Consider the following 23,571-nt stretch of genomic DNA (forward strand, 5'->3'; position numbering starts at 1 on the left):
AAGCAAAGACGGCACCTGCGGGCAAACCGACATTGGCAGAGAGATTCAAGAGTTTAGAAGAGAAACTAAAGACGAGGAAAAAGCCAGCTGTGCGGAAAACGGAAGCCGAGAAACTGAAACCATTACCCGGTTGGGAAGATTGGGCCAAAGGCAAAAAGTTGAGACGAAAATTGGAGTATGACGAAGACCAAGAAGAAGAGGACTGAAAAAAAGACGACACGGCGACGACAACGCGGACGTGGGATCGACATTCAGAAGTGGCTCGGCAAGACTGGAATCGAATTTCACTGGCCCGGTTATCAGTACATGGGTCCCGGAACCAAATTGGCCAAGCGATTGAAACGCGGGGACCCGGGCATCAATCGATTAGACAAGATCGCCAAACAGCACGACATCGATTACAGTCACGCCAAGAATCTAAGGGACAAGTGGAAAGCCGACGAGAAAATGATTAAAGCCATCAACAAATTACCTGGAAGTAAAACCATGACGGAACGCATTGTCAAACGAATCATGCAAGCCAAGAAAATGTTGAAACTTTAATGTTGTAACTTTGAACACATTAAAGAACAGGTTGAACGTTTACATGGTGTACATCGCATTCGATCGCCGACTCGTTCCCAGAACACCCGAGAAAAGGGGATACCCCCATCCCCCCTCCCTCACGTGATTTTTTTAAAAAAATAGCTTTACGTTTTCTCAGAATCGCCGACCCAAATTCTTTGAAAAACATGGCAATTTGTGGACAATATATAATGGATGGTGGTCTTGCTAACTCACTATGAAGTGTGAGTGTATCGCGAATATCGAATATCGAAAATCGAATATCGAATATGGAATATCGAAAATCGAATATCGAGTATCGAGTATCGAATATCGAGTATCGAGTATCGAATGTCGAGTATCGAGTATCGAGTATCGAATATCGGAGGACTTTGATGACGTAGGTCCCTAAGGGACCACGTGGTCGATATCTGGGTTCACCATGTTGAATAAATTAAAAGTAAAGCCGCCATCTTGAATACATTAAGTGATGACGTAGGAGGGTTTGGTCACGTGGGTCCCTAAGGGACCACGTGGTCGATATCCGGGCTCACCATGTTGAATAAATTAAAAGTAAAGCCGCCATCTTGAATACATTAAGTGATGACGTAGGAGGGTTTGGTCACGTGGGTCCCTAAGGGACCACGTGACCCATATCCGGGCTCACCATGTTGAATAAATTAAAAGTAAAGCCGCCATCTTGAATTCATTAAGTGATGACGTAGGAGGGGTTGGTCACGTGGGTCCCTAAGGGATCACGTGGTCTATATCCGGACCTGTGATTGGTTCACTGCCATAATCCTGCAATCTGATTGGCTACTGCCGATACCCTTTTCGCGCATTTTATGCAAATTAGGTTACTTCCGGTCTTTTCACTTCCGGTCCAACTCGGATGACGTCATCCCTCATTATATATGCAACATGAAAGCGAGGTTTTAGGATCTATGTTAACCCATAAGACTACTACTACGAGAGGAAAGCGACCGACCGAAGTAGAGACCTTGAAACCGTTACCAGGCTGGGAAGACTGGGCCGAAGGGCGACGCACCAGACGCAGACATGTCCAGTAAGAAACGTAAAACAACGCGAAAAAAGACGAGACTTCCCAAGATCAGGAAGGAGTGGTTGAACCGCAAAATATGGACCCAGGCAGGAGGAAAAGTCGACATACAAAAACTGTTGGCCAAGACGGGAGTAGAATTTCACTGGCCTGGTTATCAATACATGGGACCCGGAACAAAACTAGAAAAGCGATTGAAACGAGGTGATCCCGGCATAAACAGGTTGGACCGTTTGGCTAAACAGCACGACATTGACTACGGAAAGGCTCGCTCTTTAGAACAGAAGTGGAAGGCAGACCGCAAGATGATCAAGGCCATCGACAAGTTACCGGGCAAAAAGACCAAGACTGAACGCATTGTTAAACGCATCATGCAAGCCAAGACAAAATTGAAACTTTAAAAAAATCACACTTTTAATTCTTTTCGTTGTTTACAAGTAATAAAAAACACAAACTGCTTCACCATTGTCTCACTTGTTTTATCTTCCTCTAAGTGAACGCAAACCTATTTTAAATAAAAAAAAGACAACATGAAAAAAAGCCCCCAGCGAGGAGTCGAACCCCGATTGCCTACTTTAGTGGTAGGAGTGATAACCGTTACACTACCGGAGGTTGTTATACTACCCGCGTCGTTGTGGTTGGTTTTGAGCTGGCGCGCGCACGCGCAGAGGGTTGTGACGTCATCGCCTTGGAGTCACGTGACCTTTTTTCCCTTTGCCCGATTTTCCCACCCCAAATTTCCGCTGGGGGTCTGGGGCGAGCTCTTTTTGGCCGCCGGGGCCTGGAACCCACACTCGGACACCCTGGGACCCACTCTTATGACGTCATCCACATCCTACTCACGTGATTTTCTCCTCTACGCATGCGCAGAAATACTGCTCTGTGATTGGCTGCTTCCGAATTTAAGCGGACCTTACTACTAATAAAGTCATTACAGCAAAACTCGTCACTTTTGTGTCGATAACCTCTAAACCCGCATGAGTGTGGCTATGCTACCGAAAAACTTCTTTGGTTGGTATTATCTTATTCCCCTTTTTCGTTTCTTTCAATGTTTTTCTGATTCGTTTCCTTTCCAGTGACAGAGTTCTACTTCTGCTGTTATAGTACATTTTTTTCGGAACCAGTCTATCTTTGCAGGGGAGGTATCGTCCCTGTAAACGTTTTGAACCATCTCCAGGCGCGGTTCTGGTTATCTTTTTAGGAAGGTTTCTGAAATGATGGTTTCTCTCTTCTACAAATATGACTGTTTGTTATTCTGCAAGTCTTATCTCTTTCTTTTGAATCAACCTCACGTTTTTATAGCGGAACCTCACTTGACGATCACTTAATTGTTATCAACCATTTTGGCAGCGAGTTAGTAGTCAGATTAATAAACTTCTGCTGTACTTTTTTTCATTTCTTTTAACCGTGTCAAGGGAACTCCCTGTTTTGTGTAACTGCTGACGATTCCCGCTGGAGATCAATGTGCACACACAGCCTAACCCAGAGACAAAGTGACGATCGACTACTTGGAATGGAGGAATGCAAAAGTCCGTTTGGAACTTACGACATCAAGATTCCTGTGGACTCAAAGCTCTCATGCACTGGGAATTCCTGGATCCTAGGAAAGAACTGCAAGGACTTAGAGGTAATTTGAAGTTCTTGTCTATAAAGTGATAAGTGAGAGACAGGGCGTTTGCCATTTGTATCCAACGATTCATCCCAACGTAATTTTCGGAAAAAAGGTAATATCTTCCTAGGTATTTCCTTTTTCTCACCGGAACGACAAAATTTCTATACCATTTGTTCGCATAACAAGGCTCCTTATATTGTTGGGAAGATTGCAGAATCACGTGCTACATAGTTTGAGCTTACACGTGATAACTCTCCTACCTAACCCGCCTTATTTTGTAGGTATTACATAAAAGGGAGGGGTGTATCACCGCTCTTGATACTTATCGTTTGGTCTGTATAGGAAAGAAGACGAAAATGCACATATAATGCGTAACCAAGTTTTGTTTGGCTGTACTCTTCTAAAACAAACCCTTTCTTATCACAGCTTACCAAGTTCACCCAAATGAATGTATGGGCTTACTTCTTCTATTGGTCGGACCAGTACCCATCGGGACCAGACGACCGCATATGCAGGGTCCCAAGACAGCGAAGGGCACATATTAACAGGCATTACTGATCATGAGTGTTCTGTTACTTAATAATCAGTTTCAAAAGTAAATCAATAAAAGATTAAATGGACTGGTTATTCAACTATTGATTTCTGTAGAACATAAACAGCGAAAACAATGAAATAAAATGCAAACAAAATTTTAGACCAGAGTAGATCAAATGTTTATAATGTATTAAGCTCAGGGTTGGTAGGGATGGTCTTTTACATGCGAAACCATGCAAGCTGCTGCTAAACTGTGAGCTGACTTTGTGCATTACAAAGAATGACTGAGAACGGCCTGATAGCATTCAGAATGTGGCGTACGAAAGCCCCTTGTACTTGCCCAGTTTAGTTGAGACCTAAAAGGCTCGCTTCGCTCGCTTATTCACTGTGAAAACTCGTGAGGTCGAATTGTGGCAAGTCTAGGTCCTTGTCAGTATTCGTTGCAGATGCGGTAGTGCTCACAAGAGCTGTATTTTTTTTTACAAAAAATTCTCCCAGGACATGTTTGGTTGGTTTGGACGATAAACTGACCCCATATAATAAAAAGTCATAACATTATAGGTTTTCCCTTGCTATACGATTACAGCTTTATCATGAAAAACAAAATTGCTTCTGTAGCTAGAAGAAAGATATAATGAAGAAAAATTATTTCTAAGAATATTTTAAATCACCAAAAATCTGAACAAGTATTAAACTGCATAAAGACAATAGCAGTTTTTTTCGTAATTTTGTTATATAGCCGGAATTTTTCCCCCCAACAGCGCGCGGGCGCTCTCATAGGTTACTTTGAGGTCACATAACATCTAATAACAAAACTCTTTCAAAAAAAATGCTCCCCGCCAAAAGTCTCTAAGTGGGCAATATTTCAAAATCTCTGACGTCAGAGGGTAACAGTGCACTGTTATCCGCGAATGTTGACCACAGTTGCACGTGAATCTTCGGGAAACCAAATAGTTTTGTTTCCTCAGCTCCGCCTGAGGAAACGTCGAGATTTTTCGGGAAACAAAATTAACTGTTTCCCTCGGAACCAGTCATTACTTTAAGTGTAAAATATTTTAGCCGTAAATTGTTATCTGTATAAAACTCAAAACAATGAAACGTGACATGGGCAACCTCCGGCTTGTTTTCTTCTTGTATGAAGGCAGACAATCCAAAGACCTTATAGCCGGAGAATAGCCATAGTCTATCATAGAGTACAAACTATTTGAATCAAGAATCTCTCTCGCTAAGTGGAGTTCATTCCCACTTGGTTTTTCGTGATTCTCAATCGGTGTAATGTGCTTTTTATCGCACTCCGAAACTCCTTTACGCGCCAGAAATAAACAAACGGATTCAGAGAGGAATTAATGAAAATGATGGTACCCGAAATTTCTAAGGACATTTTCTTAGCAGGACTGTGACCGCCAAGCTGTATAACGGCTGCTGTGCACAGATATGGAAAATAACACAGGAACAGAAGAAAACAAACAATGAACGTGTTCAACACCGACCTCCTGTAACTAGTAAAATTGACTCGACTTGAAGACTGACTTTCGTCAAACCTTGCTTGATTGCGTATTTCTTGACGATGACGTCTAATAACACGATAAATTTTGCAGTACATCAAAACAATAATCGAGAAACATGCAGTAGAGGAAGCAAACCCCAGAACGTAAAATAATCGAAGGTCATGTGTCCACGTATATCCCCATATTGAGGATAACAACCACGAGCCAAAGATAAATACCAGTATTTTTTTGCTTGTCACAAGGGATATGTATCTCAAGTGTAGGAAGAGTACAAGGTATCTGTCCACGCTAATTAAAGTTGCCGTGATAAATGAAACCCCAGATAGAAGGCTTGAAATGACATCAAAAGCAGTTTGTAGAGCTCGCGGTCCATCTTTATCATTAACAAGGAAGTACACCCGGGATATGATATACAAAGGCTGCGTTACTGTTCCTACCAAGAAATCAGTCAAGGAAAGAGCAAACAACAAAGTGTTTGACGGTGAATGCAGAGCTTGGGTTCGCCAGATTGAAAAAAGAATGACTGCATTTCCAAAACTTGCAATGAACAGACCAACCACGTTAACAATACAGTTGGCTAGCAAACAGGTTCTTAATCTGGCGATTGAATTAGTTTGATTAATCGCATGGTGCAAAATAAATTCTTCCATTGGGTTTTTGCTTCACAAACAGAATAAGGTGTCCTCTTAGACACCAGCAACCTCTGTGCGCCTGTCTCTTGTTGCGATGGGCGCTGAAAATCACTGAATTGTCAATTTTTTGACTATTTTAAATCAAACTTAATAAATTCCGCAAGGACATATTAAAGATCCAGGTGCTTTTTGTACGAACCACAACTGATGGCTATAATTAGTTTAAAAACAATAATACTGAGCTGTTTGCAGCCATTATTTGCCTTTGCGTGGTATCCTGTCCTTGTCATAAACAAGCCATTGATCGAGTTTATTGATATTTGTTGGAGGGCAGCACGACTGGTGAAGCAAATCTCAGTTTGTCTTAAAACAATTTTTATACACGTTAGGTTTAGTTTGCTTCACACACATGACATGTACGCCAACTCAATGTACAGCCAATTTATCAAATAAGGTACGTGATCGTTTTGCTTGTAAATGCTTTGTGAATTTCATTTACCCCCTCAAGATTTATCTGATCATTTCCCACCCAATTTTGCCAAAACGGATGAAATCCACGGGGTGCCTGTATTATGGGGCCAATAGAAACTTCTTGTTAGTTTTAAGGTTCTTTTTGAATGAAATATGAAATGCATCATATCGGGAACGAGGTGTTTCTTTTATTATCAAGCGGGATTACTGCCCTTATGATCTTAAATAAATGTGGATTAATTTGTTTTTAAGTCCGAACACATTATTAATGAAGTTGATCCCCGCTTGTTGATATATTGCACACGGGAATGCCACACGCAAAGGAAAATCGTTTTGCACATGTGATGACTACTAAAAACTGTGTGATTATCTATATGAAGAGTTTTCATTTGAGCACGCCTGCTGATGTTATGGCTTCAGACTGTCATTTTGGCCCTGCTCTTTTGTGAAAGAAAAAATCATTTTGGACAGGTGGTTGACTTCTTCTTTGTAAAGAGAAAGGATTTTATTCACAAGATGGTCAGATTAACACGAATGGACACAGGGTATGAAGGATCGCATCCTCGTACCCAGGGTCTTCGTTTCCTTTCGCCCGTTTCTTCAAGCCTGCACAGAAGGGACGAAGCCTCGAGGTACGAGAATGGAAGGATCGCAATCTTGCGTTTCATTGAGTTATGTATTTCCTTATAGCTTCTTAGATTAAAACTAACTGAAAATATATGTAATAATCATAAATCCGTGCCATTCAGATACAATTTTCAAGTACACATAATTATCATATAAATATTTGAAAACAGAATGCGTCTTTTTGGAACAGACGGCCTTCCGAGTTTCCCAAGATTTGCCCGCCATCTCAGTCGTTTTGTTTGTTTTAATTATGTTCATATTTCAAAGCCGTTACTCATCTTTCTTAGGTCAGTGAGCGAGCGATGAGAGCGCGCGAGCACGAGTGCGGAAGGAGCGAAGAAAAAAATATACTCGCCTGTGGACTCCTTTGGGGAAAAGTACGCTTTTGGTCCTTTAGTCTTCTTTGGTTAATTAAGTTGTATGCTTATTCAATACTCGATGTATTTTTGGCCATGCAAATAAAGCTACTTGTTGTTGTTGTAGCCTCTGCTCTCGATATCTTAAATGATCAAAATATAAAACAACAACCATATGGTGTCACGTGTGTTTATTAAAGTGCAGTATGTCATGGAAACAAAAAGTTTCAACAGATTCGTCAAACAAACGCTCCATAACTAAATGAATACAAGCATTACGATTCAAACTGTCCGGTTGTCCTACAGTTACTGATTCCTTTCGTCCCACCTTCTACTCTATAACGTTCGTGCTCGTTCTATTTCCCTTTTTTTTTTTCGCCAACTCGACAATATTGTAAGAGAAAATATAAGGTCTGTGAACAAACTACAGTGTTTTGGTCGTTAATCTGGTTAATTTTGATATCGACTTAAGATTTAAATTTTGTGAATGTTGACTTTAAACTTTTAAGACGGAATCCACTAGGAAGTCGAGTATATTTATTAAAGTTGGACAAAAATCAATTTCCAGAATAATTTAAATCCTATTGCGTTATTTTCTACCCTATAAAAGGTAAATTAATTTCCGTCCCACAACAATTCAGAGTTAGAAATGATACAAAGGAGGAAAAATCTCACGTGTGCCATTTCCAGCAAGTGGACGGACAATGTGTTCATGTTCGGGAAAAAAGTATGTGGTCTCCAGTAGAAATGTTGTCAGGGGCGCCTTGCGAAGTGGAAGCGGACCAAATGTTTTGTAAAGATTCTCGAAAGATTGAAGCGTAACAAAAAGCTGCATCAGGTGTAATGTTTTGTACATATTTTGTCCATAACTACTCGAAGTCCTGGCGGATTTCCTCTTAAACCAATATTGTAATCTTAGTTATCGTTATTTGTATTAATTCAATTTTAGTTATTAGTTACCATTCTTGTAACTCGCATTTGAACAAGCCTTGGCCTGGAGTTTGCGCTTTATAATTCTTTTTATTATTTTTATTTAGTATTATTTAAACTTGATAATCTTTCTTGCAAGGTCGGCTTAATAACAAACACACTGCAGGCGGTACCTGTCCAGGGAAAGCAAAACAAAAACTTCAAATACAGTGTTTGCATATTTCGAAAACGGAAAGGGGACAAAGCAAAAATTTGATAACGAAAATTCTCCGTTTTTTCTTCCGAATTTGAGCATTTTTTTAGCGTGAGGTAATCAAAGAGTTTTTATTTTATTTATTTGCCTTTAAATTTATACAGTAAGAAGAAAGATTTTTCTTTTAAATCATTGAAATTGAAATGTTCACAATTCGGCGGACTAAGTTCTTTACATATGACAAGCTCTTGCTAATGTCGCTGATTTTAATTATTTTCGCATTGGCAATTGTTATTCCTGTATTTAATGGAACATCAAGAGAAACTCACTCTTCCCAAAAGTGGAAAGTTATTTTATTCTACACCACGATATTCAGTGTCCGCCCAACATCAGTGTGGCCAGCAACATCTCTCCAAACGTGTAAAGTTCCTTGGTGTATTATATCTGATGACAAACAATTACTGCCTGAAAGTGACGCAGTGATTTTCCATGGTAGAGACATGCCAGATGTACTGCCTAAGGTACGATCGACCAATCAGCGCTGGGTTTATTTCGTTCAAGAAAATCCCCATTACACTTCACCTAAGCCCTCCAAGTATAACGGAGTATTTAATTGGACAATGACATACAAACGGTCATCAGACGTGTGGGTGCCTTACGGCGGCTACAGGAGAATTAAAAACACTTCATTGCTCAGCAGCCACGCCTCTGTACAGCAGGTGGGTTCCCACTTATTTCGTTTTATCCTTTATAGTGGACGTTTTCCCGTGAGTCGCGGTTAGAAGTCTAGGCTCGAGTATTGCGGTATTATTTTCTCTCACGCAATGTCTCTCTATTTACTTGTGCCTAACGCTATCTACTGATAAATCACAATACAGTGGAAAGCGTAGTTTGTTTTGTCAACACTTATTCACTGTGTACAGTGATTTATCCGGTGGTTAGCCTTATCCACCTTTTGAACATCCGGGGCCAGATGTGTAAATAGGTACTGGGAAATCGTTGAAGCATTCTGATAAATTAAACCTGGAAATAATCTACGATGTACTAGCATGCCATCCAGGCCCCAGTTGTTCAAAAGATGGATAACGCTATCCATCGGATCGATCACTATCCAATGGATAGCTTAGTTTGCTTTTGTCAACACTTATCCACTGGATAGTGATCTATCCAGTGGATAGCATTATCTACCCTTTTAACAACTGGGCCTAGGGGGATAAGCAATACCCGTACCCCAGGTTGGTAGTTATCCCCCTATACCGGTATATAAGCAATATCACAAGCCGCTTAATTAATAAGGCGCCACTAACTTCCCACACCTCAACCACTCTCCTTTAGACTTTTATCTCTATCTCTAGTAATTTGATAACGGAAAGTCGTGGCTTATGATTTCAAAAGGACAGACCATACAAGGCTAACCGACGACGTAGTATGATTAACTGCCTGGTTAGGGAGGGGGAGGGTGAGGTCGACATTACCATTAGTAATTATCTTCGGTATGACACACTTTAGCTGGCCAGGTAGTTATTTTTTTCAGGTAACTACGTCTTTCACTAGTAAATAGTTGGATCTTATGGAGAACTACATTTGTTGGAGTTTGATGGAATTGCAATATTTGCGGCCTGGAATTTAGGAAACATGCAAAATATATTATAAAGAAAAATCTTCATTTCCTAGTTATAATGTATGGCATTTGCTTCGTTATGTCTAGAAAGAAACGTTTCAGCCGAGAAGACCAGACTGGTGGCCTGGGCGTCAAGCCACTGCTCATCACCGGCATTTCTCCGTGAGCAGTATGTGGAACAGCTTCAGCTCGACATTCCTGTCGACATATTTGGTAAATGCAATCCCAATGCTCCTATGTGTCCTCGAGGGAGCAAACACTGCGATGCACTGTTGAGGACATACAAGTTTTATTTAGCATTTGAAAACGGATTCTGCGAAGACTACATCACAGAAAAGTACTGGGAACAAGCTTTAGAACATGACATGGTTCCGGTGGTTATGGGTGGAGCTGATTACAATGAACTGGTGATTCCACAATCTTATATTAATGTGCTTGACTTTTCTTCTGCCATAAATCTGACATCATATTTAAAAGCTCTTGATAGAAACAGTTCCGCTTATAACGAATATTTCCACTGGAAGAGAAAGTACGAAACTGAACCGACAGCACCGCTATGCAAACTGTGCGAAATGTTGCATAACCAGTCTTTGCCAAGCAAAGTACACTGGGATTTAGGGAGCTTCTGGGGGGTAAAAGAGAATTGTATGCGACATTCAAAATCGATAAATGATCAAATTTGATCCAGTTGTAACAAGTTAACGACAACGCCCAACGACAGGATACCCAAAGTTGCCAGGAGATGGACTCGAACTGGAAGGAGGAAAACGGGTAGACCAGAAACCACCTGGCGGAGGACTGTGCAGAAAGAGCTGGGTCTATCATGGGGAGAAAAACCAGCCAAAGCTCAGGACAGGGTTGGGTGGGGAATTATTATTGCGGCCTAATGTCCCCGACGGGACGAAGAGCTTTGGTGTTAGTTAGTTAGTGTAACAAGTTAAAAGTGAAAGTTCCATTATTTGCATGAAAGTTGTAGACATTGCGCGATGATAGCGTTGTACTATGACAGAGGGAGATATCAACAACATTACATAAGTCCTTGATTTATGATTTGCCCAGATCTTACCTTGAGAACAGCAATGAACTTAGAAAAATGGCAAATAAATAAATAAACAACATAGGACGTTTTCCTGTGCATTTAATTTTTTTACCCTGGCACGAACTTCTTCGCATAATTAAATTCAATCATGAACCTTACTTAAATAGAATTAACTTTGAGTTTAATTTCCCTAGTAATTTTACAATCTTTATACTACTCTCTTCTGTAGCGATATGCGACAGAGATAATAAACCTTTGATCGCAAATCAGTTGATGTTCACTTCTCAGACTGATGTGCTGTTATATAATTTATTATAAATAATGAATCTAATACATGTTCATGTCTCTACAATCAACCTAGTTTCTTTTCTGAACTTGAATGGGCTAAGAACAAAACACGTACAACTATTAAATCTGTAATATAGTTAAGACAGTTCTTGGGCTAAATTCTTTTTACAGGGCTCGCACTTACTTTCAAACTATTGTTGAATTGAAATAATCTACAAAAGATAAAGCTGTACCAAAGGACTGAAAAACCTCAATTCTGAAAGAGCGGGCTTGAGAGAACCTTTAACTAACAATTGTAGGTCAAGGCGGAAACTCATAAGGGAATTGAAATATGTCATACAGCTTTACTGATTTCATTTCAAAAGCATCATGTTAAAAGAGGCTGGATCTAGCCTTCTTTCGATAACTGTCGTATAACATTACAGGTTTTTATATTTCAATATGTTATTTGGCAACTTGAAACTTCTGGTACTAAATAGAATGAAACAAAAAGCACTTACAAATTTCAAGCCCAAAATGAGTCAACCAGATACGCGCTATTTCGGAAAAAATGTTTAAAAATTTAAACCAGAATTCAAGGTTATATTAGTTTATAAAATACTCCTTTCTCGGGTGTTTAAAACCGATTGTCTCTTACAGAAAGCCTGAAGTTAGTAAACCTCATCAGTACTCAATACTACTCATATATTTTAATAGAGATAGGTCAACATATTCAAATTCTAACTTGGTTCCGAGATTTAGTGGATTTAGCTAGTTTGAGTTCGGGTTTTCAAAATTAGCCCTTGTTATTTACATTTCTACATATTTTAAAACATTTCATTCCAAAGCTTTCAAATAATTTGACGGCGCCCAGCCAGACTTGCCTCCAATCTTTACTAGCCACCAGCCTCCTTGATCCATCTCCAGCACTTCCATTCGATCACCTTCCTTGAAGCTTATGCACTCTTTATCACCTTCATCAGTATATGCTGCTACTGCGACATAAACTGTTTTCGTATTTTGCTGTTGTCCACCCTTTGGAGGATTTGGTCTCGCTGGTCTCTGTGGTAATGTTGGTTTTGAATTCACTGTTTCTAGGTACGAAGCCGGTGCCCAGCCCTCGTTACCATCTTTTGTCTTGACAAGCCACCAACCACTATTGGAATCCTCTAAAAACTCAAATTCGTCTCCCTTGCAGAATGACAAACCTTCGCCGTCATCAGAGGAGAACGACTCCAAGGCTTTGCAAAGCGTTTTGGGTTTTCCAGGAACAGAAGTTGTTGTTGTTAGCGATGGTTTTGGTGGCACTTCGACATTCTTCGTGCGCGGTTTTACTTGAGGTTTAACCGGACGATCAGGTTTCTTGGGTACAGCATTCGGTAAAGACGTAGGCGTTTTGACTGCAGTTTTAACAGCAGGTAACGGTGGCTTAATACGCTGCGACAGCGCGTCACTTACAGCCTTTACCTGCTGAGTCGACACAACTTCCGGTCTTCGTTTTGAGGTTGGCTTTACACCCGTGGGGGCCACTGGTCTCGGAGGCGCTGCAGACTTCTTATCCGCATTGGAAGCAAGATAGCTTGACGGCGCCCAGCCTTCTCTGTCTTGTATTCTTACAAATGACCATCCATCTTGATTTTTCTCTATTAAATGTGCTATTTGTCCTTCTTTGAATGAAATACTCCCCTCGAAATTATCCTCATAATCTGCCAAAGTGACAAACGTTTCGTGAACTTCTGAGATTTTATCAGGGACAGACACTGACGATTTAGCAATGTTTGGTGAGGTATTTGAAGCAAGAAGTACTCTCTTTGAATCGATTTGTTTTGGAGGCTCGCGTTGTTTTGCTAAGGAAGCGACTTTTTCAGGTGTTTTCTCCTTGCCCCTTTTACCAAGGTATGAGGAAGGTATCCAACCTTCTTTACCTCCGATTTTTCCCAGCCACCATCCATTTGGAGCCTTGTCAACAACCTCCACTGACACACCCTCTGTAAAGTTTAAGGCCCCTTCGATGCCCAGAGAACGAAAGTCATTAAGGGTGAAATATTCCACTTCAGGTGACTTCGGAGTAAGGGAGTCACCTAATGCCACGGTTCGCTCGTATGACATATTTGTAATGTGTACTGGCAACTTCTTCTTAACCTAAAAAAGAATCAGAAAGAGTAAGTCAAAATAGCTCGTGGCTGTTCCATGGTGGGATAGTACCGATCGATCTTCAACCGTGGACAAACGGAGTTTCAAGCCATAAAGTTTCGAATTTATTCAATTAACCTCCGTGTAGACCTGAGCTATGGCCAAACAGATTCGCCTGATTAGTCAGTTTGCAAACCATACACGGTCAATATATTTCAAAAATTTGCTTTTCATTGGAGACTTACCGAACTCTTTCTTGGAGGCACTTTCCGAGCTTTCGGTTCCGTTCTGTTCGAATCTGTTCAGCAAGTGCAAAAACAAAGAAAACAAATAGTTTTATTCGCACGACTGGGGACACCTGAAAAAAACCTTGAAAACACTCCTAGACTTCAACAGGAATCAAAGCTGATATTGATTCAATGTTCTACTCATTGAGCTATAAAGCCATCGGGAACTGCAGCTCAATAACAAATTCAACTGATTTATCTGCTACACTGTATATCATTGTGCAGAGTGTGATGAAATAAATGAGATAAATCGACTGATTGAAGAAAGTAACCGAAAGTAACCGGCCTGTCACGGGGTGTCTAAAATGTATTTACCAGTAGGTTTAGCAGCACTCTGCACACTGCTCACTTGACTTAAATCTTTCTCTCTTGCTAATGATGCTGTGCCATGGCGTATACCGTGAAGTTGAGAAGGGTCAGGTTTTTTCAGGTACATGGCAGGTGCCCATCCTTCACGATTCTGGTAACTGGAGGAAGGAACAATAAGAACATGAGCCCGGGACATGAGGCAGAAAGCTCGAGTTAAGTTTGATTAATTGCTGGATTGCTTATGATAAAAAATTACCGGGTTATACTCCTGACCACCAGTACTGTAATACTATTGGCTTTGAGAACAAGCACCAGTCACTATGATATCAGATTCCATTGACTATGTGTTCATAACATTGGGACGGACGGATGGAGGTCGAATGTGCTGATTGGCCCGACAATGCATCACTATTGATAGGACTTACCGAATAAGCCACCAACCATCAAAGTTTTTCTCTAGCACAGTCACCAACACACCGACTTCAAATGAAATTTCATCATCAAGCTCAGCTTTGTAATTTGTCGTTGTGATCAATCTCTCTAACAAATACGTGAAGACAGAAATTAAAATTAGAAACAGAAAAAATTTAGACGGGAAATGAGGGTTTATTTACTATGTATACTAAGATTCAACACAGCAAACCAAGTGTATATTGTAAAGCGTTTGATATGAAGCAATGAACAGCGCAGTTGTGAAGTAATTGCTTAGAAGCCTGGGAAATATTCGGCACTTCAACGGAATTAGAACTCTCCGTGTTCAAAACACTTCACTTCATTGGTCTACATTAATTGGGGGTCATTCTTTGTAATTCTTTGATTTCTTTTATCTGCAGTTAATATGGGAACATTTCAGTAAACATTAAAATCTAATAAGACTGAGTAAACTTTCAGTTTCTAGGTTCGCGACAAATTTTTCTGCTTTTCTGTCATGTAAACGTCATCCACGATAGCCAAACAGATCAGAGTACAAAAAGAGCAGCAAACCATTGTGTGGATATGTTTTGACCAAAACAGCGGCACTTGCAGCTCCCCTGTACCAAACAGTCATTATAAATGATTTGACACATCACTTAACTTTTGTTTCGAGTTATTTGTGGTAACTGCAAAAGTTATGCTCAGGGACAATCGCTTGGTAAAGAGTGCAACCAAAGGTGTATTAATATACAAAGGTCACCTCCTGATTGAAGTGGCTGATTTTTAAACTCATCTGTATCGCCATCCTCATTCTCAAGATAAGCTGCTGGAACCCAGCCCTGCTCTTCATCCACATTAACAAACCACCATCCTGAAATAGAACACAAAAATATTTTAATTGCATGCAATAAAATCAGACAACTTCCCGGTAATTATTGATATGGGAAGTGGCACATTCATAAAACAATTGAACAAACAAACAAAAAGAGCCATCATGCGGAATCATAGATGTTAACATTTACATAGTCAGTAAATAGTTTGGAACTGAATACTGCTCTTTAAAAGTGTGAAAAGCACACAGAGTTTCCAGAAAGGCACTTGAGGTGCTTCAGAGAGAGACAAGCATGTATTTCATCTTTAATCCTCATCAGGATTTAACACATACTTCACACACACACACATAACCTGAATTGAATAGAGCTTGACAGAAATATAATATTAGCTGTACCATTCTCATTTTTGTCAATAACTTCCACTATATCTCCTGCCACCATATTGACTTCATTTCTGTTCTGTTTCTTGTAGTCTGCAATGGCTACATACTGCTCCAGCAAGACGGGCCCAGTGATATGGTCAGCTGTTAAAAAAGGTCAAACAACACAAGTCATAATGCAGAGTTGTACAACTTAATAAGTAATATTATCTTTTTTTTTTTATCCAACTCTGCTTCGTATAGTAAAAATAATGCACGAAACGAGAACAAATATCTCACAATATTTGTACTAGTCTCATTCCCCCCAACCGCGTGAAAGGTTATAAAATGTGGCAAGTCAGCATTTTAGGGAAAGAAATTGTTGGATAATAAATCTCTTATTACACATTTCAGTGTGTATAAGTATCACTGTATATTTTTACTCAATATTCATATTTTGACTCGTAAAAATAAACAGCGATAGTACACACCATTACAAAATGTCTAATGGTTTCCCCAAAAATATAATGTAAATTTTTTTTAAATAAATGACACTCCCACTGTTTTCAGCTTAATACTTAACTATATTGATGGCCTTTACCCTAATGGGGGAAACGGGCCATGGTTTGCTCAATAAGCTCTTAAAAATGATTAACATGACTGTTACACAAACATCTCCAAACCCTTAAGAGTTTTCAAATACGGTATGTCACATAATGTGATGACATGTATGTTTCTCTGATAAATACATGTTCTTGTTGGTGTCCATGACATTTTATACCTGAATCCTTTTCCTTCTTTTTCTTGTCTTTCCTACATAAAAAGACATATACACTAGTTAACATTTGGAGGTTTACAACATCTAGTAGATGAACAATGTATAATGCATGATTCAATATCAATCTTTTTCAGATACAACACTTGTCCCTGACTTTTTCTCTGTGTATACCCCACTAGGGAATGTCTTCACAAGCTACCACCTGCCAGTTTCTTGTTTCAGTGTTGGTTTACAATGACCCTGACCATTACAGGGGAGGAGTCAATAATAAATGGCTTTTATTTATTTAACTTTACCAGAAGTCAATTATACATTATGCAGGGTGTGACAGGGGGAAAGAATAAGATCATAGCCCTTTCAGTTCCAAGTGATTAATAATACTGATCATTAATTCATGTTTAAATTTTAACTCATTTAAATTTAAGTTAAGATGAAGGCACACCCCAACCTCAATTATAATTTGTGACTAACTTACTCCTTAGGAGGAAGGTCTATGTCCTCTGACTGTGGCTCAAAAAATTTCACAACAATATCACAAGTTGATATCTTGGGTGGCAATGAGATAAGATCCTGGAAGTTAATAACATTAATACCTAGATGAACCAAAATACACAGAGTGAAGAGAATGCCACCTCAAACTACGCTTAGTCTAAGGATTCTAGAACATGCACTTCTTAGAAAATAGCCCTATTCTGTTACCACCATTACATCTAAGCTGCATGGTCCCCAAAATATTTCCTTTTCCAGTTTTTGAAGAGGAATACAAGTAAGGTAAACTTCCAACTTGCCACTAAACCTGCAAACACAAACTGAAGTTTTTAACTTTTCTAACCTTGCAATATTCACTGATGGGTTCCTTCCTTCGCAAAGCCACATCTCGCACATGGCTTCTTCCAAAGATAATTTTACCTGCACATTGAAACAAACTGAAATCTTCACCACAGGCACACAGAAATGGTTTGTTTAGTAAAGACTTAACAGTATAAGACACTGTCCTAAAACAGTCAAAATCATAAACGTCAAGAAACTTGATTGTACTTGACTTTCCAGCTGGCCACGTGACTTAAAATTGCACCAAAAAAGGATTAAGACTTGAAGTGAGATAGAACAATTACTAACTTCAGTTCCATTTCTGCTGTTTTCACTTTTGCCAATCACAACAAATCAAAAGCGTGAAGCAAACATTTGCAGCTGGGGCCAAACACTTGCCTATGGTCATCTATAAAAACTTAATCAGTCACAAATGGGTTTTGGTTTGCCTGCACTGATTGATTAAAAAAGTATGAAATGCTCTGATTGGTGAAAGCATGTTATATTGGGGTTTAGAAACCAATTAATTAAAACATGGCTTGTCAGCAAATGAAAACCAAAGCGAACTTATGACTGAAAATTTTGGACAGGACAAAAGGACAACCTATAACAATCTGAAAACAAATTAACAAAGGAAAAAACAATAACAATAACTGGATTAGCTCACATTTTGTGGAAAAGAAAAGGTTAAAAAGTAAGACAGAGTAACAGAGACAAATCTTTTTATTAACAGTGGAACCCTCTATGCCTTGGAGTTTTATAAATCTGCGATCCAGCGAGCCATGCGAGCCACGGTGTGAGCCATGCGAGCCAGGCGAGCCACTCAAGGCTGATTTTTACGTCTGTTACGCTGCTGTAAGTGTAAATGTATCACTGTATGATAGTGTTGCCCCAACCAACATTAAGAGCCAACCGCAAGCAAACGGGTGGAACTAACCGCAAGCAAAATAAAGTGGAGCTAACCGCAAACAAAGCTGACAATCCAGCCCACAATTCCAACTCGACAATTTAATTTGAAATCCAAGACCAATCAAAGCAAAGCGTACGTAGTTATTCGGTAATATTCGCTGTTTCCTTCGGCATTGTTTACCATTATCCAATCAGCGCAGAGCAAACAGCGTGACGGTTGCTCACTGGAACACTAAATCACGTCCCCGGTTTCGGGTCGCTTCGAAAGCTGCATTTCTCGAAAATTATTCGGCGGTTAGCGCTTGGATTTTGAATGGATTTTCGATTGAAAGCGCCAAGAAGAAGCTTCAACCTTTCAGTTTACCTGGTGTTTGATCAGGAAGCCTGGCGATTCCGATTTCTGGCTGAAAATCGGCTTGGCACTGGAGCGGTCGAAATCGAGCTTTCCACCCTTGTTTTCTTCTTTATGTGAAGCAACAGTCAACGCAAAACCCTCCAAATCGCCCAAATTCGCCATTTTGAGCCGCAGAAATGACAAAATACAACAATTGAGGTAGGTTTACGTTTATTTTGAACTTTACATAGACATTACTCAAAATAAGTTAACGATAATAAGACGCTTTCAAAATCCTTATACATTTCTTTATATTTCAAACATACAAACAGTCACACCGCTTGTATGGGCCCCCTGTGTTACTAAGCAGCTAAGTTCGAAGCATGTATGATGGAATGATGTTAACCTCGAGCGAATTTACGTCTTATATTAGCAAGAAAACGTACCTCTTTACTCGAAGATTGTGCCAAGGAGCATAAACAACATTTAAACATTTAAATTCTGTAAGAAGAACTGTCCTTAAATTGATCGTCGCATCTTTTCAACTCTCCAACTCATGGTGCGTCAAGATTATAACCGAGTGTTTTTGGACAATTACAACAAAGTTGCCAAGTTTGGGGTGCGTCTTATAGCCGAGTGCGCCTTATAACCTAATAAGTATGGTATTTTTATAATTTTATTAGTCATGGCTTGCATGCCTCACATGGCTTGCATGGTGGCTCGCAGATTATGGAGACCCTATGCCTTGCAGCCACATTGTTAAATTATGCGAACATCTCCCATTGATGCCCACTTTTTGGCTAAAACAGTAGCTCAGTCTGCATTACTGTTACGGTATCCCATATCAACTGGTCCACAAGTAAATATGGTAAGAATGCAAAGTTCTTAGGTCCACAGTTGTGAGATCACACAAGTTTAAAAGACCACTATGCAAATAAATCTGTACTTAAACAGATTTTTTAAAGTTGTATAAAATTATAATGTTGTGATTTAAATTTATCTCTGCTTTAAAATTTTTCAAACCAGTTTGTTTTTAGTTTTCAATATCTCATATTCATTTTCATAATCTGGTTTGAAAAAAGTAAGTAAACCAAAGATAAATTTAAACGTATATATGAACATTGAAGTTAATTAGGCTATAATGTGGTACTGGTAAACTGACATACAGAAATTATACCAAACTGAACTGTACCTGGTAAAAATGGTAAAATCCTTTTAGAAGGATCTTTCACACCACTCTCATCTGGGAACTCTTCTAAAAGCTTGGTCTGTTAAAACAAGAGTATAAAAGAATACTAAACTACCATTAGGCTCAATTTACAACTAGAGGATTACACTGACTCAGTTGCATCGGTCATTGTGAGTTAGCGGTTCATGCAAGCCTTTCTGGTTAACTTAATAACACATAAGTTAGCCCAGATAGCACTCAGGTAAGTCTACAGTTAGCTAAGGTAGCTTGCAGTTAGCTATTATACTGGGATTAGGGACTTTTAGCTCGCATGGCTCACTGGCTGGCAGATTGTACACACAGTCTCAGTGTTAGTGCTAGTACCGGTAACTGATGAGTTGACAACCGGTAGATATCCCCTACATATGTGTACATGAAACAGGATGTATTTTAACTGGCCATATTAAAACTGCTTAGTACAAGCTTCGATAGCTTCTGTACTACAGAGTGTTGCAAGTTAGTGTGATCTTAAATTGCAAATTGGTATTACATGCAGGCGCGGATCCAGATTGGTTTCCACCGTTTTACGGAAGTCCGTCAGAATTAAAAACTAAAAAATTTCCGGGAAAGCATACCCCCCGGTCACCCTAGAAGCTTGCGCCTTCGGCGCTCGTTTAGGAAATCAGTCACTATTTCTTCTATATAGATCTGCGCCTGACGTGTAAGGTTGTCCTGGGTCCCTGTACCTACAGTTTGTGATTTACAAATGCACCAATCCCAAGCCTGATGCCATCCCCAAGACACATTTGTATTCTTAGTTAATGATACACACCTGTAGGTCAAAAAACTTGCTGTATCTTCTATAAACAACATTAACACTTCCATCTGACCAAGTGACATTTATGACATACACCTACAAAGAAAATAACTATTGTTGTATCAAACTGACCAACAATCAACTGTTACATTTGAGAAATATACAGGTTTGCACATGCTTACATAGCCTAATGCAAGTAAGACAAGAATAAATGGGCCACAACTCAAAAGCTTGTGTGAACCACATCCTTAGACATTGACGTACTCAAGAACTTTTATGTGCATGTTTCCAATCATCACTAAAACAATTGCACAACTTTGGTTATGTGAGGCATATTTATACACACTTAGCCTGTTTGGCTAGAAATCCAGTAATCACTGGTGGAACACAATCATGTGCATGTTGCTCTTAAAAAGGGAAAATTATTCTTCATTTTTAGTTTTAAAAAACATAAAATTGTAGGTTTTAGACATCAGTGCGTTAGCATCATATTTAGTAACTAACTAGGTTGGCATAGAGTGTCTACTAAAACTTTACAATAAAACTACCCACTTTAATTTTCTATGAGCCATAGTTAAGTTGGCTACATCTCAGGCTTGTAGAAAATCTCAACATAATAGCAACTTTGCAATCACAATTGACCAGGGCCATACCTAGCATTTTTTGTCTGCGGGGGCAAGTTTTCCTGGCGGGGGCAAATGGGTTATTTTTTAGTAAAGTTTTTATTTTTTTCTTTAGTTTTCTTAGTTTTTCAGTTTTCCTGGTGGGGGCAACTGCCTCCCCTGCCCCCTGCTCTAGGTATGGCCCTGTTGACTGCCATGATCTCAGTGAACAGCTCTTTCGAGCAAAATACTTCAGTATTCAAACTGTTTCAGTATTCAACAACAGCTGTTTCATAATATTGCAGTCAGTAAATATACATGCATGACTTTCAACTTTAGACACCCATTCCCTTCCATTAAATATGACATCAATTGAAAAACTATGTTCAAAGGTATCTTTGATTCCTGTATAAAGATTATGTCTGTTTACCTGGAATTTTAAGTGTCCTCTTACACCCAGGTTCAGCAAAAATGTTGTTCCCCTATCATTAATTTGCTTACTCATTAAAATAAATGAAATTGCCTGAAATCAATAGCAGTTGAGTTTCGATTTTCATTGATTTTTTAACCAGGTGATAAAAATCGATTACTATATCGATTGCTTTCTAGACGGATAATTTAACTTTGTTATGATCTAACCACAATAAAAGCTGGCGTATCAGCTGACAGAAAAGAGACAAAAGATTCACCCCTTTAGGGCTAAGGTTCAATGAATCAGCTTGCATGTGATTATTTGTCTAGCATGCATAATGCTGTAATGTTACAACCTACTTATTTGCTATTTATGTTCATTTTCATATCCAAAACGAAACAACAACGGACTTTGATTTCCCTTCGTCGTAGTATTCATCATTTTCTTGACTATTCAGAATAAAGAGTAAAATAGACCTGGCAGTTTATCTTACAAGCATACTAGCGTTGTGTCAAATGAAACGGCTCAACAACAGATCAAGATAATCTAACAAACTTTGTCTTCTCATAGCTCGAGTACTGTTAACTGATTTATCTGCAGTACTTACGTAGTGCTTGCTTGGTATTTTTCGTTTCTGGATGTCAACAATTTTAACATCTGCCAAACTTCTTCGCGACATTGCTCGAATTTTCTGTTAGATGAGAAATTCTGTTCGCTTCTGGATCGACCCCTGGATGGACTTCCACAACGCTCAGAAAAAGAAAGTGAGCCTGCGAACAGCCGGAAATGAAACCTCCCCGCTTTCCTTGCCCCACCCACCCCACCCTACTTCGAGTGGTTCAAAATCGACCACAAAACGTCGAAAACCAAGTCCGCACAGTAGTTCGCACTAAAAACTCGAAACGATTCGGAAGCACCCAATTTAATCCATATAAAGCACCGAAAAACATTCTTGGCAACTTGCGTTACCCGAATGTCACACTGTCCTAGCGTGACGAAGACAGGAGTATGAACCCTATCAGAAACCCATAAGGGTTGAAACGTGTAACGCGCGCGCACAGCGTGAATATTCTTTTGCTAGATGGAAACAGAAGTTGTACGCGATGCTTTATACACGAAATGACACACGCACTATTTTGTTTGCGCTAAGTTGTGAATTTCGACCTAAAGGCCGTAATCACAAAACTAAAGGAATACATTAAGTGTATCGAAGCGAAGTTCCGACACAGAAGATGAAACAGGAGATACCATTACTTATTCAACCAAGTGCAAAAAAGATCGCCACCGAGCGGAGCGCGCGCGCTGAATAATCCAAATATAGTTGATTGTTAATGGCCCTGATTTCCAAATATGGTACCAGTGTAGAGGCACGCTTGTACAATGCGAATCTAGGGAGTTACACGTTTCAACCCTTATGGGTTTCTGACCCTATCGTATATTAAGGGTTTTTGGGTGGGCTTATTACTACGAGAGCTTATATCCGGAGTGACTTGTAAGTAGCTGTAATCACTTCAAATTAGAACAATATTGACAGTAAATTATTTAAAAAATCAAGAGAAACTAAATAAAGCATTAAAAACGAAAATGAATTTGCAAGGACCTCCGTGACAAAATGGAAGTACCGGATTCTGATTCTCTCACTGGTTGAAGATCTAATCAGCTATACTGCTAAATACGATATTTATATTCCAATATTTCGGATGGCACGGCCTTCCTTCTTCAGTGTCTTACAAAGTTTTGCAGAATTAAAATATGGCAAATACGATATGTATAGGTAATCATACGGTTTCGAGTTTATTTTGGAATTAATTTGCATGAGCGAGTTTTTCAAAAAGCTGAAATTGCACTCGCCGTTTTAACTCAGTTATTTATTAGTGAATTTTAAGACTAACACTTGCTTCATTTTGTGGCATTCTATCGCAACTACATCAACAATGCAAGAGAAATAATTTTTAGCACAAAATTGTATACTGGGTTTACCAATGAACAATTTTAGGTTACTTTAACATCAAA

At 39.3% G+C, this 23,571-nt stretch overlaps 4 protein-coding genes across 4 annotated transcripts in view; 2 read left to right on the top strand and 2 right to left on the bottom strand.

Moving 5' to 3' along the window:
* Positions 1 to 3,909, top strand: part of LOC144638741 (uncharacterized) — a 44,464-nt gene extending 40,555 nt beyond the window's left edge. The window contains exons 17-18 of the mRNA XM_078497992.1: positions 3,019 to 3,230; positions 3,642 to 3,909. Coding sequence (XP_078354118.1) covers positions 3,019 to 3,230; positions 3,642 to 3,773 — 344 coding nt within the window. The 3' untranslated portion in view covers positions 3,774 to 3,909. The remainder of the gene's footprint in view (positions 1 to 3,018; positions 3,231 to 3,641) is intronic.
* Positions 3,910 to 4,974: 1,065 nt separating this feature from the next.
* LOC144639655 (trace amine-associated receptor 4-like) lies at positions 4,975 to 5,907 on the bottom strand. The gene has a single exon (XM_078498941.1). It carries the CDS (start codon positions 5,905 to 5,907, stop codon positions 4,975 to 4,977), a length of 933 nt encoding a protein of 310 aa, XP_078355067.1.
* Positions 5,908 to 10,044: 4,137 nt separating this feature from the next.
* LOC144639756 (alpha-(1,3)-fucosyltransferase C-like) lies at positions 10,045 to 11,100 on the top strand. The gene has a single exon (XM_078499056.1). It carries the CDS (start codon positions 10,150 to 10,152, stop codon positions 10,768 to 10,770), a length of 621 nt encoding a protein of 206 aa, XP_078355182.1. The 5' UTR covers positions 10,045 to 10,149; the 3' UTR covers positions 10,771 to 11,100.
* A 321-nt stretch (positions 11,101 to 11,421) lies between these two features.
* LOC144638867 (SH3 and PX domain-containing protein 2B-like) lies at positions 11,422 to 22,303 on the bottom strand. The gene is made up of 12 exons (XM_078498163.1): positions 22,166 to 22,303; positions 20,560 to 20,640; positions 19,752 to 19,827; positions 17,339 to 17,415; positions 16,982 to 17,076; positions 16,510 to 16,541; positions 15,765 to 15,893; positions 15,297 to 15,407; positions 14,548 to 14,662; positions 14,129 to 14,280; positions 13,772 to 13,824; positions 11,422 to 13,535 (listed from the first exon to the last, which is right to left on the bottom strand). Exons 1-12 carry the CDS (start codon positions 22,235 to 22,237, stop codon positions 12,231 to 12,233), a joined length of 2,298 nt encoding a protein of 765 aa, XP_078354289.1. The 5' UTR covers positions 22,238 to 22,303; the 3' UTR covers positions 11,422 to 12,230.
* Between the last annotated feature and the right edge of the window lie 1,268 nt (positions 22,304 to 23,571).

The sequence above is a fragment of the Oculina patagonica genome, chromosome 2 (genome assembly GCF_052425735.1).
Source record: "Oculina patagonica isolate OP01 chromosome 2, crgOcupat, whole genome shotgun sequence".
Taxonomy (NCBI): Eukaryota; Metazoa; Cnidaria; class Anthozoa; order Scleractinia; family Oculinidae; genus Oculina; species Oculina patagonica.